This window comes from Emys orbicularis, chromosome 6 (assembly GCF_028017835.1).
Source record: "Emys orbicularis isolate rEmyOrb1 chromosome 6, rEmyOrb1.hap1, whole genome shotgun sequence".
NCBI classification, from domain to species: domain Eukaryota; kingdom Metazoa; phylum Chordata; order Testudines; family Emydidae; genus Emys; species Emys orbicularis.
The window spans coordinates 61,516,042-61,531,186 of record NC_088688.1 but is presented as its reverse complement, the minus strand read 5'-3'; the positions used below and the strand labels follow the sequence as shown (position 1 = coordinate 61,531,186).

Here is a 15,145-nt window from a genome sequence, read left to right as displayed (position 1 = left end):
GCAAGATGCACTGGAGAGCCTAAAGGGGCTGTTTGGGACTCCATGGTGAGTTTAATACAGTAATCCAGGAGTGCACATTTGTTACTGGCTTGATGAAATCTAATTACAGACTATGCTGCCAGTTTGGGGTGTCTGCCCTGTTTTCTGACAGTCTGACCTGAACCTCACACTCATAGCGGTGAGCTACTTCAGAGAGCGTGACAGAGAGATTTTGTTCTTTAACATAAAAGAAATCTAACAATGTAACAGGACGTTAAAGAATTCAAGCTGAAATTTGATCAAGCTTTCTATTTTGCCTTCGCTTTACCCAAATGTATTCCCTTCTGGCCCCAAAAGTTTAAAATATTTTATGGTGATTTTTACAGACAGCCAATAGGAAATGTCCTTCATTAAGATGCTGTGGGGAAGCGTAACAGGGTACGCTGAGTCAGGAGCTGCTGCTAGCTCTGTTCCCTTCCCCAGGAGCAAGTTGGGGAGCTGGCTGGGAGAGTGTAAATATATGTAAATAGCACTACAGGTGGTGGCCTGCTGTGGTGTGGTCAAGGCCTGAAAGGACTCACAAGGGCCCACCCCTTGACAGGAAGACATTAACTATATAATCTTGTAAATTGTTCAAACAGCTGTCCCATGTAAGGTTACTATTTTATTAGCTAATTATTTTAGTTTCTTTCACAGTAGACAGATCATACATTATAACCATTTAGAATAATTTGGCCAAGCATATAACTGTATTATGACAACTAAATGCAGACCAACTATAACACTCTGGTGTGAGAAAATGATAGATTTTAGAGCATTTGGAACTAAAATGTCACCACTCATTTTTTCCCCTTAGTATCAGCACTTTTTCTCTCCAAGCTGTAATTTACACATAGACAACGAGATTAAATAAACAAAGTATTTTAGTTATTTTGACTGTTATAAGATGATTTAATTAAGAATTTATAGAACAGATGAGAAACTACAGATGGAAATTCCATATTCACTATGAGAAATGGAGAGAAATGCTGAATTCTTTCTCTCTATAAACTTTAGAGCACAATCCTGCAATGTGCAACTCTCTTTGAATTACAAAGCACTGCATACCCCAGTTACCAGTGGAGTCATTGGGCGCTAAAGGCAAGATTGAGTCTTTATGGCTCAGTCCTTTACTCACCAAAGTGATCAGACATTTTGACATTTGTTACAATGGAATAATACCAGGCTATTAAAGTGCTTTTAGTCAAAAAATGAATAAAGGTGTGATCTTGCAAGGTGCTGCCCTTCTTCTGGTGTCAGTGAAAGGTGAGGGTGTTTAGCATCATTCTGGAGGGCCCTACACGATTTAGTTTAATCCTAAATCCTGCCCCCCCACACACACGTTTTGTTCTTTTATAAAGGCAAGTTGTTAATATTATTTCAATGCCAAGTTTCCTGTTTATGCTGCCCGTAACGTTATAAACCAGTCATACAACTCAAAACAATTGCCATTACATATGACTATGAAGCAGATTTACCTTGTCATATGACACAGTATCAAACATTTCCTTGATCTGTGTTGGGTTTTCTGCTTTTGAAGATATGGGGCGGGATGAGTTCATAGAGTCTCTTCCCATTGCTGCAAAGCAGGTACCTAACAAATAATCATTCTGGAAGAGTAAAAAGATGGTAATTGTGTATTCACTTCAGGAAAACCATCTTGAATTATAAATGAAACAGGCTACAATTTACCATACATACCACTTGCAACTCTGGGTATGTGGCATCAACAGATATAAATTCCATGTATCGAGCAAACCCTTCATTCAGCCAGATGTCATTCCACCATTCCATGGTAACAAGATTACCGAACCACTAAAAATAGATTAAAATATATTTTCAGAAACAGATAAAGAAGATATAAAGGAATTAAGACAAATGGTTCATCAAGAAATAAAATGTTCATTACTGGCTCCCAGACAGAGAGGAAGGATAAAGAACTTTTTCCAACTAAATCAATAACATTACTTCGGCAGTGAGTGTTTTAAAAGATGGAGGTATGTCTGATTTCCAATTAATAGTGAAACATCTCTTCTCAGTCACAAAAAGTTGATAAGTACATTAACAATAAATCTATCGACAAGGCCAAATTCTGGCAAGTGCTGTGCCATGTCCGGTATCCCAACCCTAGTCTTCCCCTGGGACAGGATCTAGAATTGGGCCATTTCTTATTACCTAAAACAATGATCCTACCACTCAGGAAATCACTCTAGGCATTCAGAAAGCTATGCCATCAGTTAGCAGCGAAAGTCATTCTCTAACATGTGGCAATAAAATGGATGAGTGCAGTGCTCATCATTACTGTGTGCTGTTCATTTATCACACCAAATTCTTAATCATCAATTTCTTTTTATTTAAATAAATAATAAGGGGAGTATATTGAATATGGTATACTATTAGGAAAGCCATTACAGGACGAGTACTTGAATCTTTTTTTGAACATAAATGAATGTCACCGGCATTCATCTTTAGAATGTTTCACTGGTTTTATAAAAAAGTGTTCGTTAAAGGCCAAACCCTGCTTGCCTTACTAGCATGAGTAGTTGGTTTAAAGTCAGTGGGACCACCCTCAGGAGAGTAAGATTTGACCCAGAGTTTAGAAATACAGTAAATAAGATATTTAGTAAAGTAGCTTATGAGATATATAGATATTTTCAATATGCTAGCTCAGGGGTCGGCAACCTTTCAGAAGTGGTGTGCCGAGTCTTCATTTATTCACCCTAATTTAAAGTTTCACATGCCAGTAATACATTTTAATGTTTTTAGAAGGTCTCTTTCTGTAAGTCTATAATATATAACTAAACTATTGTTGTATGTAAAGTAAATAAGGTTTTTAAAATGTTTAAGAAGCTTCATTTAAAATTAAATTAAAATGCAGAGCCCCCTGGACCGGTGGCCAGGACCCGGGCAGTCTGAGTGCCACTGAAAATCAGCTCGCGTGCCACCTTTGGCACCTGTGCCATAGGTTGCCTACCCCTGTGCTAGCTCAAACAAATAGTTAATTTCTATATCTGCTATAGAAATTAACAGTTGGAAATCTACACTAGTCCTTAATAAATCAAAACCAGACTAATTTATGAATCAATAGAAAATCAGTTTTTAATGTCAATGCTTTGCCATACTGTCATCAATTAATCTGAAGCCTCTTGATGAATCATGGTATTAATTCCTTAAAATGCAGTTCTACTCTGCAAAGTATTCAAAAATGGCAACTTCTTACTCAATATACATGCTCCTTGTGTTCAGAATCATAGTTGTTTACTAAAGTGGCAAATATAAGGGTTTACAACTTTTGACACCTATCAGTATTGCAGAGCCAATATAGCTAAGAACTGGATTCTCTTCACTGATGTACATTATCATTTCAGAGAGGAAAAATGTCTGTGTGGTTATATAACAAACTGATGATTCAAGAGATCTAGCTTCAATTCCCACCTCTGCGACTGACTTTTTATGTGATCTTCGGCAAGCAACTTTAAGCACCGAACATCCAAATTTCACAATAACTTCAAACAGAGTGTGGGTGCTGAGTGCTTCTGAAAGTCAGGCACTTAACTTCTGTGTACCTCTGTCCCCCATTTGTTAAGAGAAAAAAGAAGCGATAAAACTTCCCCTATCTTATAAGGGTTCTGTGTGAATAGTTTAATGTTTGTAAAATGCCTAGATGCTTTAGTGATGGGGGCCATTTTATGACTGGCACACTAGAGACAATGTACATGGAATCCATAATGCAGTTTTTACAGAGCCAATTTTCAGAGCAGAAATACTTAAAAACAAAAATGCTGTTTTGATTAATATCTATAACATATATCCTTCCATGTCCTGATGGACATGCACAATAGACTATCCAAACTAGACTACCTGATGAGCAAGTTCATGTCCTATCACCATGGTAACCCAAAGTTTGTCAGAAGCTGAAGAAGTCTCAGGATCATAAAGCAGAGAAGTCTCTCTGTATGTGGTCAGGCCCCAGTTCTCCATGGCTCCTGACTGAAAGTCAGGGACAGCAACAAGATCTGAAAAACAGTTGAACTTAATATACATTGATATGTGGGACATTTGAATCATTGCTCAAGTCTAGTAGAGGAAATACTAAATGAAAATGTCTCCACTATTGGTTTGATTCAGGTCCCGCTGAAACTGGTGGGAGTCTTCTATTGACTTCAATGGGAGTTGATCAGGCCATATGTGAATAGGTAACATGACAACCACATACTTAAATCTCTTCCAGCTACCAGAAATGCTTTGATGGTCTACAGTTTTCAATAGCTACAGGAACTAACTTTCACATACAGAGGAAGTACCTCTTTACAGTGCCTCCTGCCACCAAAAATGATCAAAAGTGAAGTATCTTCCTGGTATTGTATAATTTCTCTAATGTTATCAAAGAAGAAATGCTGCCAAGAGAAGCAAGACTTGCTCAAAGAGACTATTCTGTAATTGTTAATCTTTCCAAGAGCGTGGTAAAAAGAGGATTTGGCCACTGTAAAGTAACTATTTCTGTTTATCACTTTTAAAAAAAAATGGATTCCCTAATTTACCAAACCAAATATCTAGATTGATAATTAGGCAAAGCATCCTAAACCATCCCCCCCAAGGATCCTCATAATTGTTTAGCCCTAAGAATACCATTTGCAATCACTTCCCACATTTATATATCTCTGGTTCAGATATATAAATTAATAAAATAAAATAAAATAAATAAATATACAAAAGCTAGGGAAATTTTGGAACTAACAGGATGCAGGTTATACATCACTGCTCGAATATTTTACTTTTGCTGTATGCCTTCCCTCATTTTTCTGTATGTTTATTTCGATTGCAAGATCTTCATGGCAGGGATCTCATTTTCCTACTTTTTAAGCAAAGCACTTATATAGGCTATATGTGACATAACACACTCATGTATTCACACCCTACTCACTATTGTAATAATCTTTGTACACATGCCTTGTAAGGTACCATTTGAAAACTCATAATTTGGTGGTCAGTATGGTCCTGATAAAATATGTGAGGCGACATTGTTTGTGAAGTTATGAGATTCTCCCATATGATGTTATTAACATGTTCCAAACCTGACAGCCCTGCCCAAACATAAGTTGGCAAACAGGTTTGTTCTAAACAAAGGTATGCGTGCTCTGCTTGTTTACTGCTTAAATGCAAGTTAGAATAATCAAATAGGAAGGGAAGACAAAGTTCATACAGGTGAAAAAAACAGCAGGGAATATTTTTCCACATATTCTTTTTGGCTCCTGGTTCTCAGCTGGAAACGTTTTTAAGAGAGGAACTGAAACTATAAAAGGAGGAACAAATACTCGAAGGCACCTCTCTCTCTCTCTCTCTCTCTCTCTCTCTCTCACTGCCTACCGCATTCACTGTACTTGAAGAGACAAAGGAAGCAGGTGTTGGACTCTGGGGGAGGGTTCGTGACCTACAGAAGTTGGTCAGCAAGGCTGCTGAAAGTATGTGGTGAGAAAATTTTACTTTGAATATAATTTATTAAGTTAGGCATTAATAAGCGTTCTATCATTATTTTTCTTGTAACCATGTCTGATTTTTATGCCTCATTACTTGTATACACTTAAAATCTCTCTCTTCGTAGCTAATACACTTGCTTTATTGTTTTATCTGATCCAAGGTGTTCAAGTTGACATGTCTGAGTAACTCCATTTAGGACAACAAGTTGTGCACATATTATTTCCTTAAAGGAATAATGGACTCAGTATATTTGCACTGTCCAGGAGAGGGCTGGGAAGTATGGGATATACGTCCCTGGGGGGAAAACCAAGACTGGGCGTGTATTGGGTTCACCCTGTGGTAAACTAAGGCTGGTAATAGCCAAGGTGTGGCTGGCTGGCTGCAGCACTCACATAGACATACTGGGAGTGACTTACATGCTGGAATCTGTTTGTGAGCAGCAAGGCATTGTAAAGGGCACCCTAGGTTACAGAGCAGAAGTGACACAGCTATTCATTATTCTGGATTGTACCCTGCTACGCCAAACTTTATAAATAAAAAGTAACAATAAATAAATAATAATTGGCTCAAATTTACTTACCATGTTAGAACCTCCAGTTTTATTGAACATTAAGGCATAAGTTTCAGCAAATTACCTTGTTTTGGGAGAGGGTAATAGATACCAAAATATTGCTCATAGAATTGCAATATCTTTATGGCAGCTTCCAGTGCATAATGAGCTTGATTCAGTTTCTCTGGAGTGACATATACTGACACCTGTTGAATAAATACAATATATACAAATACATGAAATATGGCTTAAAGTACAATGAAGCAGTTGTTTGGTTGCTTTTCACTTCCTCTGAATTTAGTTTAAGAATGCAAAATGCAGAGTAAGAACTATGGGCTGGATCCACAATGCATTAGGCATTGTGACTGTCAATGTTTCAATGAATAACTTTTAGCCGCCTAGAAAAATCACTGGAACAACAATGCAATACACAAAGCCTGAGTTAGGTGCTTAGGTTCCCTGTATAATAAATGGGGAGAAATAGGTGCCAAAGAATGCTATTTACAAAAGCCAATATACTAGGCAGGGAGCCTAGGAAAGGGGTGTATTCTAAGCCCACCCTTCTCACAGAGCTAGGCACCCAAGTTCAGGTTGCAGGAAGGCCTGCATCTGTAATTTATAATGCCTGCATTTGTAACTTTCACTCCATGCATCTGAAGAAGTGAGGTTTTTTACTCACGAAAGCTTAAGCCCAAATAAATCTGTTAGTCTTTAAGGTGCTACCGGTCTCCTTGTTGTTAAAGAGTCATTAGGTGAGAGAGAGAATTACGCTGTAGCCTGATGATTAGGGAACCCACCTGGGAGGTGGGAGACCTGAGGTCCAGTAATGCTTCAGTAACTAAGTATTTATCCAAAGTGAGAGATTGAGGGAGCCTGACATCAGAATAGCCCATAACACAGTGGATGAAGTACTCTCCTGAGAGATGTGGGAGACCCCTGTTCAAATCATCTCTCTCACTTGGGGAGTGGAAGGGAAATGAACCCAGGTCTCCCACATCCCAGGTGAGTGCTCCAACCACTAGACTAAAAGTTATAATGTGGGCGGTGGCAGCACCATCTCCTCCTTTGCCAGATTTTGAATGGGACCTGATCTGGTAGCATGCCTACTAGATTGGGCCCCACAGATGAGGTGGGTGCTCCTCTGCTTATCTTATCTTAGGCTAGGTCTACACTGCAGCGGGGGTCCGACCTAAGATACGCAACTTCAGCTACGTGAATACCGTAGCTGAAGTTGCGTATTTTAGGTCGGCTTACCTAGCGGTGAGGACGCGGGAAAGTCGACCGCTGCCGCGCTGCCGCCGACTCCGCTGCCGCCTCCTGCCGAGGTGGATTTCCGGAGTCGACGGCAGAGCGATCAGGGATCGATTTTACCGCGGCTTCACTAGACGCGGTAAGTTGATCCCCGAAAAACCGATCGGCGGGTAGTGAAGACAAAGCCTTAATGGTTCATGCATCGCACAAAGGCTTAGGCGGGAGACAGACATACAGATGCTTAGAGCGAGATAGCAGTGTGCATGCCCAGAGGCAGAAACTTCCGCATCTAGGGGACTTTTACAGTGAAAATATAAGCAACTGAGTAAGTTTAGGCACATACAGGGTTAGGAGGCAGTGAGCAGTGGTTTTATGGATTGCAGTTGTGCCTAAAACTGGGATTTAGGTACCTAACTACCTTTGAGGATCTGCACCTATGCCATCTTGCTATGGCAAGATGAAGAAATGTCTACCTGTCCAGATCCCGTGAGCAAAATATGCTGCACTGAGAACACACCAATAAATAACCAACACTTCATACCTTCTTATCCACTTTCTACATCTTCAGTATAGCTGGCAAGTGTTTGATGTGGCCTGTTCGTTATTTTAGTTGGGCAAACCCTAGATTTGATTCCTAAAAGTTCAACAACGGCTAGTACCATTGTGTAGGCAGCATGCCCAAACTGTTGGAAGGTAAAAGTTACTTGATTTGCATTGCACATTGCTGACCCTTTTAGCCAAGTAAAGAGCACAGGTTCTGAAAGCAAGTCCAATTGTTAAGTTTGGGTGATCTATGCTGGCCATGGAAGGAAGGGAAATGGATGGTTTCTCAACTGAATATATAATCATCTTTAAAACCTACCTTAATTCCAGATGAAGTTGTACGACTGACTGACTGGAAATCACTAACTATAAATGCTACCAAGTAGGTACTCATTTTTACACTCTCTGCAAAGTGATCTTCAAACAGGTTGTTGTCTAGCTTTAGAGTCTTTACCTAGAAAACATGAATTGAGACAGACCACATATACTCAGTTCTACTTCTAGTATGTAGATGCATTTCATTTTTCAATAAAACTGCCATTGTTCTTTGTAAAACTCTTCAACATATATTATCCAATGGGAAAGTTAAGAGGGAACTTAGGCAAGCACTGGGAGATGGGGTAGATTACCTGCCTAACCTTCCTGCAGCTGAAGGATAGAATAATTAGAACTGGTGACTAAAGGACCAATTATCAGCTCAGATATTTTTTATTTTTAATATAGGACAGAATAATAATATAGGATTTGCCATACCGGATGATCAGACTATTGGTTCATCAAGTCAAAGTATTCTGCCTGTGACGATAGTCCATACCTAATATTTCAGAGGAAGGCAGATAATTTTTTTTTGCAATATTCCTTCCTGCTTTGCTAAATTCCTTCCTGTCCCCGTTAGTAATCAGTTTATGCCCTGAAGCGTGATTCATACATTCAGATTTTAAGGCCATCTATTCTGACCTCTTGAATAACATAGGCCATGAGATTTGATTACTGTTATTTTAGCATGTATAATTATAGATGCTGCTAAAGAGGTCACAAAATTACCCTTCCACTGTATCTGCCTCTGACAGTCTACAGCAGTGAATTCCTCAAGCTGATGCTGCATGAAGAATTATTTCTTTGAATTAGTTCTATGTACCCCCTTATTCTCCTATTATGGACAATGTAAAAACAAGGGACAAAACAACTCTTTGCATTATATAAGGAAACCACAGGCCCACCTTATTTGGTCTCATATAAACACATGAATAGCAACCACCAAAGAAAGGAAGAAAACACATACATGGGTGCAAAGCACTTGAGGATACGACTGAAAAAAATCACCTTTGGCATATTAGATAGTGCACTATGTTGCCCATCCCTCCGAATCTTTATTGTATAATTTGCCTTAAAGGATGGTTCGTCAAAACATGGGAATGCCATGCGGGCTGAAGTAGGTTCAAAATGAGTAGAAGCCAACAATCTGAAAGGACAAAGCAAGTAGCAGAATTTTCAAGAAAAGTGTTTTTCTTTACCAAGGTAAATTACTAAACCAAAACTCATTCGACATTCACTTGATAGCCTATAAGTAAAATTGCTTGGATAAAGGAAATCTAAACAGTAAGGTAGCCATAGAGACTTTTCTAGGCACTTAGTGGGTGCTGTCCTTGAGGCACAATGGCCCAGATCCTCAATAGTATTTAGGCACCTAACTCCCATTGGTTTCAAATATTTTCCCATTGATTTCAATGGGAGTTAGGCACCCATATACCTTTGAGAATCCTGTCATTTGTTGTAACTGGATCAGGGGAAAACTGTATTGTAACTAGGTTCTCTGACCATGACAAAATCCAGATACCAGGTCACAATACAATTGTCCCCTAGCAAAGTTACAAAATGGTTAAGTCATAATAGAGAGAGATCTTAACTATGTATCCATGCTGCCACTGAAGCGATTTTTGATTCTTCAGAACAACATGTAATCTGATTAAAGAGACTAGGTGGGTGAGGTAATGTCTTTATCTCACCGATAGAAGTTGGTTCAGTAAATAGGGCCCTACCAAATTCATGGCCAAGAAAAACTCATCACAGACTGTGAAATCTGGTCTCCCTCTGTGAAATCTGTTTTTGTGTGTGTGCTTTTACCCTATACTATACAGATTTCACGGGGGAGACCAGCGTTTCTCAAATTGGGGGTCCTGACCCAAAAGGGCGTTGCAAGAGTGTTGCAAGGTTATTTTAGGGGGGTCACGGTATTGCCACCCTTACTTCTGCACTGCCTTCAGAGCTGGGCGGCTGGAGAGCGGCGGCTGTTGGTCAGGCACCCAGCTCTGAAGGCAGTGTCCTGCCAGCAGCAGTGCAGAAGTAAGGGTGGCAATATCATACCATACCAGCCTTACTTCTGCGCTGCTGCTGGTGGCGGCTCTGCCTTCAGAGCTGGGCTCCGGGCCATAAGCCGCCGGTCTCCAGCTGCCCAGCTCTGAAGGCAGTGCTGCTGCCAACAGCTGCGCAGAAGTAAGGGTAGCAGTACCACAACCCCCTCTACAATAATCTTGTGACACACACCCACAGCTCCTTTTTGGGTCAGGACTCCGACAATTACAACACCGTGAAATTTCAGATTTAAATAGCTGAAATCATGAAATTTATGATTTTTTAAATCCTATGACCGTGAGATTGACCAAAATGGACTCTGAATTTGGTAGGGCCCTAACAGAAATTGCTCCAATAAATGTATTGATCCAATAAAAGATATTACCTCACCCACCTAGTCCCTCTCATATCCTGGGACCAAAATGGTGACAAACTACGGCATAAAACATATAATTACAGAAGTATAAGAAAAGTGAAGATTCTCTTATTCTGTTCACTCCTTTGGAACAATTAATTAGGAATGACTTATAAACTCTGACAGACATTGGTAACTCCGAGATGCTTATACAAGCGCATAGTGGAAGACTGTCCCCCCCCCCTGAAAAGTTTATGAAGATGTTTGCACCCTTATCTATAAAGAGTAAAATTTTTAAAAGCGTCTAAGTGATTTAAGAGCTTAAGCCCCATTGACTTTAATTAATTGCCTCTCAGTGATTCTTGACAGCTGACTGAAATTTCCATTGATGCCACTGCAAATCTCACACTAGAATCAAGATCAGATTATGAAATTGAAATCTACACTCTAGACAACATATTCACTGTACAGAATGGAGTAGTATTTTACCCTAAAAGTGTATTAATTGAGGTTGATATAGTAATCAGTTCTTATAGTTTCTATTTAAATAGAGCTTTAGAATAATTGTTGGTTTATACTGTTGCTGTATTTTTTCTTTTCTGACTTCATGAAAAAAATTAAGAATATTACATATTGTTAATCTTTTTCATAAAGTCAGAAAAGAAAAAACTACAGCAACAATACAAACCAACAATTATGGTATGGGAGACGTTATTACATGAAGAGAGTGGAATACAACAATAGCAGTATTAATGTACAGCAAACAAAATAAAACCCTTAGAGATAAAAAGTCAGCATGTTATTAAACTATTATAGCATTATTTTCTCCAGTTTAAAGTACAAGAGCTTTATATTGAGAAGATCAATATAACAATATGGTATGAAGTCTTTTGTAGCCTTTACTTACCTTGTTTGACCATCCTTAGTTTTGTAAGTACTTTTATAAAAGCCATAGAAACCGTCTGAAAGATTGGCAATATAGTTTATAGAGAGGAAATACTTCTTATCCACCAGCAATGGTTCAGCATATAGAAAGGCAATTTGCTCATGGGGCGGGTATTCCAAAACTTTCATTTGTTTTAAATCTGCTTGGGTCTTTCCATTTTCCTCCTCAATAGCTACACTGGTGATTTCCAGATGTTTGCTATGTAAGACTATGGTGCTAGTTTCATGTACCACAGTGACTTCAATCTTCACAGATCCCATGAATATTAATGAAGTCAGATTCGGGTGAATTAGAAGGTCATAATGGACTGGGAGGATCCAACCAGGGAGCCTTAATTTATTCCACGGAAATGGCTGTCCATTTGTTGCTATAGGAAAAGATGTGTTTTCAATGCTTCTTTCTCCATTGAGGGCATAATTAATTCCAACAAAGTTCAAAATGTGTAATAGCAATAGCATTGCCACTGGCCACTGAAATGTTGTAATTGTTTATAGGATTTGGTATTTTAGCTACTTCAACATTTTATTCTAACAATCAAAAACAAAAAAACAAAAATGCATATCTTCTGTCTAGCAGAGAATTTCTTGACTGCTTATCCTGAAAGGCAGAAAAGGACCAATATGAGCACTCTATATATGTACAATCAAGTTATTTGGGACAGAAGCTGACTTATTTTAAAAATGTGTTAACATTGCTCTGCCAATTAGTAGGGATTTTACCCATCACGGACCCAATCATGCAATCTAATCCATGCTGGTATAGGGGTCTGCCAGCATGGATCTGATTGCAGGATCCAGACCCATGTTTTTAAGTATTTTGTTCCATGTTCGGGTGAAGGCATCATTAAGGGTTGATTTTCAAAAACTGTGATACTCAGAAGTGTGTGCAACTGTATGTATATTTATCACAGCTATGTGAGAGTGCAAGGTATTTGGGCTGGTTGTGGACTGAAATGTACAGCAGGCTACTTGCAAGCTTAAAAACCTGATTGCAATCATGCTAGCAGTATATGTTCATTTTTGAAAAACAAGCCTTTATTGTGAATGAATTTTTTGTGCAACGGAGGGGGAAAAAACCCCAATAATTCTTTAAAAGTCTGTTTGGCTCTTCCTGCTTTGTTTTTGCTTCTGTATTTAGCACTGCCTTACCTGTGTTTAAACAATGCAAGATTAAAATAAGAAATGTTGGGTTCCTCCAATTGTGAGCTTGGATGAAGAAAAGATTTAGCATCCCCTCAGCAGCCATGAAAATGAAGATGCAGCAAGCAGCCCTGAGAAACCAAGTAGGGCCCTTCAAAACAACCCAAATTCAGTACCAGAGGACCCAGTGCCACAGACCAGGCTGTGCATTTCAGCAGCAACAGAGAGCCAAATGTCAGAGATCAGGACCCCTGCAAATGATGCTGTGATGCCCTAGCTTGGGTGCAGACATTTTTCTGCCTGAATGAATGTCAGTCAACCACGGAAGAAATTTTAAGAGCTGTGCAACTCAGACACACGTCTGGCTAACAGCTCTGGTATGGAGCTCAGCTAAAGAGAAGAGTCAAAGACACTTGGTCAAAGAAACCTGTGATTTGATTTAAGATACTTTATAATTAAGGCTACAATTTTTTCATGGAGGTCGTGGAAGTCACGGAATCTGTGACTTCCTGCGACCTCCGTGAATTCAGCCGTCAGCTGGGATCTGCAGGATCTCCCCACCGCCCGCTGCAGCAGGGGGACTCCACAGTTCCCCGTGGACACTGGAGCCGGTAGCCCCCTGGAGCTGCCAGCCGCTGCGGGCAGCGGGGCCGCAGCTCCTGGATGCCACAGGCAGCAGAGGCCCCCCATAGCTCCTGGCCAATGTGGGTGGTGGGGGCTCCCCGGAGCTCCCAGCTGCCACGGAGGGTGGGGTACCCCAGAGCTCTGAGCCGCCATGGGCACTGTGGGTACCCTGGAGCTCCGAGCTGGGGGACCCTGAAGCTTTGAATCCCTACAGGCAGTGGGGGCCCCCAGAGCTGGGAGCGGCCCCCGTAGCTGCCCAACCTCTGCAGGTGGTGTGGGGACCCCACAGCTGAGTGCCCCATTTTGTCAAGGATAATTTTAGTAAAAGTCAGGGATAGGTCACGGGCTTCTGTTAATTTTTCTTTATTGCTCATGACCTGTCCGTGTCTTTTACTAATAATATCCATGACAAAATCTTAGCCTTATTTATATTTATAAATACAAGATATATAGGTTAGATAAAATTGAAGGCTCAAAACTGCAAAATCACTCTTAGAAGCACAAATTGTACTTAAAATGCCCAGAGGACAGAATACCAATCAAACTGTGCACCAATGACCCACACTAAAAATCTGCAACCAATTCAGTTAAACATTGTCTGTTGGTTACAAATCATCAGGGCCCCACTTTTAAGCCTCAGTACCTGGCTGTTTTTAATTTGTTTTCCAGAATGATAAAAGTAAAACTATTGAAATTATGTTTTGTACTTTTGCTTGCAAAAGTTATTTTAATGTGAAGCTGAGTGAATAAAGATATCTCCAGTTTTACATATGTATTATTATTTTTCACAGTTTCAACTCACATTTTAAATTCATTCATTTCTGAAAGCCGTTTTGCAAATAGTTACAAGTTAGCATCAGGAAAAAAACAAAGCTACAGTAATTCCCAAGATTTAATGGTGAATGGAAAATCTCCAAATTGCCTTTATCGATTAATAAAGAACTATGGTAAATGTGATGGTCTATTGCCTCCCCTTAAGTATTTGCTATATGTGCCAAACACTGTTTGCTGGCTCTAAGATCTTAGTCTGGATTTCCCGCCTCCCTCTCCCCCTTGCAGAAGGCTTACACACCACTAAAATCTCACTTAAGGCTCTAGCTCAGGCCCTCACACATTCTAGGGAATGCTCATGTTTAAAGTTAATCAGAAGGTTTTGTGCCTTGCTGAATCAGGGCCTAGTCTTTGAAATATGATTTAAGAGTTGCATAGGCCTTCTGCTGGCCCTCTGCACAGAGTGAATTTCACCCTCAGTGTCTGATTGTTTTAATCTTTCTTAACCCAGTAAGAGAGGCCTAGGATAACATAAAAGGTTCTCTTATTCAATTATTTTTATTATAATTATATATATATATATATATATACATACATGCACTGTTAGGTATGTATTTTTTGAAAATCCAGTAAAAATAAAATACAGAACATAAATAAAACAAGCAAACAGGTGCTACAGTACGTTACCGTCTCGTCTCTTTCTTTAACCGTACAGAAGGCAGAATTGTCCTTTTATTTTCAGTTTCTTTTCAGTTTGTCATCGCCCGCTCTTGTTGAGACAAAAGTAGGAAAATAGCCACCTCTTGTGGCTGCCAGTTGAAAGATTTTTAACTTTTCAGAAACAACTTTGCATTCTGATAAAATATTGCAATCTGCTGTCCTATACTTAATGTTATTTGTGAAACAAATGCATGTATATGCTTTTTCTTCTGCGGCTATCCCTGAAACTGAAATTGTAGTAAAATTGCTTTTAAGGCATTACAAGTAAAGATGTGTACTGGGGGCTGACATTTTAGGAAGCTTTAAAAATAGAAAAGGAATAGACATAGGCACTTCCCAGGCTCATTTGAAAATCCCAGACTAAAAAACCTTAAAATAAACATCAACAGTACAGATTT

The 15,145-nt window shown here is 39.5% G+C and overlaps 1 protein-coding gene across 1 annotated transcript in view; it reads right to left on the bottom strand.

Moving 5' to 3' along the window:
* The window catches only part of LOC135880147 (endoplasmic reticulum aminopeptidase 2-like), a 32,689-nt gene extending 17,909 nt beyond the window's left edge, over positions 1-14,780 (bottom strand). Inside the window, exons 1-8 of the mRNA XM_065406300.1 lie at positions 14,715-14,780; positions 11,455-12,090; positions 9,164-9,302; positions 8,160-8,294; positions 6,132-6,252; positions 3,880-4,034; positions 1,720-1,833; positions 1,497-1,628 (exon numbers count right to left, since the gene is read on the bottom strand). Coding sequence (XP_065262372.1) covers positions 1,497-1,628; positions 1,720-1,833; positions 3,880-4,034; positions 6,132-6,252; positions 8,160-8,294; positions 9,164-9,302; positions 11,455-11,951 — 1,293 coding nt within the window. The 5' untranslated portion in view covers positions 11,952-12,090; positions 14,715-14,780. The remainder of the gene's footprint in view (positions 1-1,496; positions 1,629-1,719; positions 1,834-3,879; positions 4,035-6,131; positions 6,253-8,159; positions 8,295-9,163; positions 9,303-11,454; positions 12,091-14,714) is intronic.
* Positions 14,781-15,145: the final 365 nt, after the last annotated feature.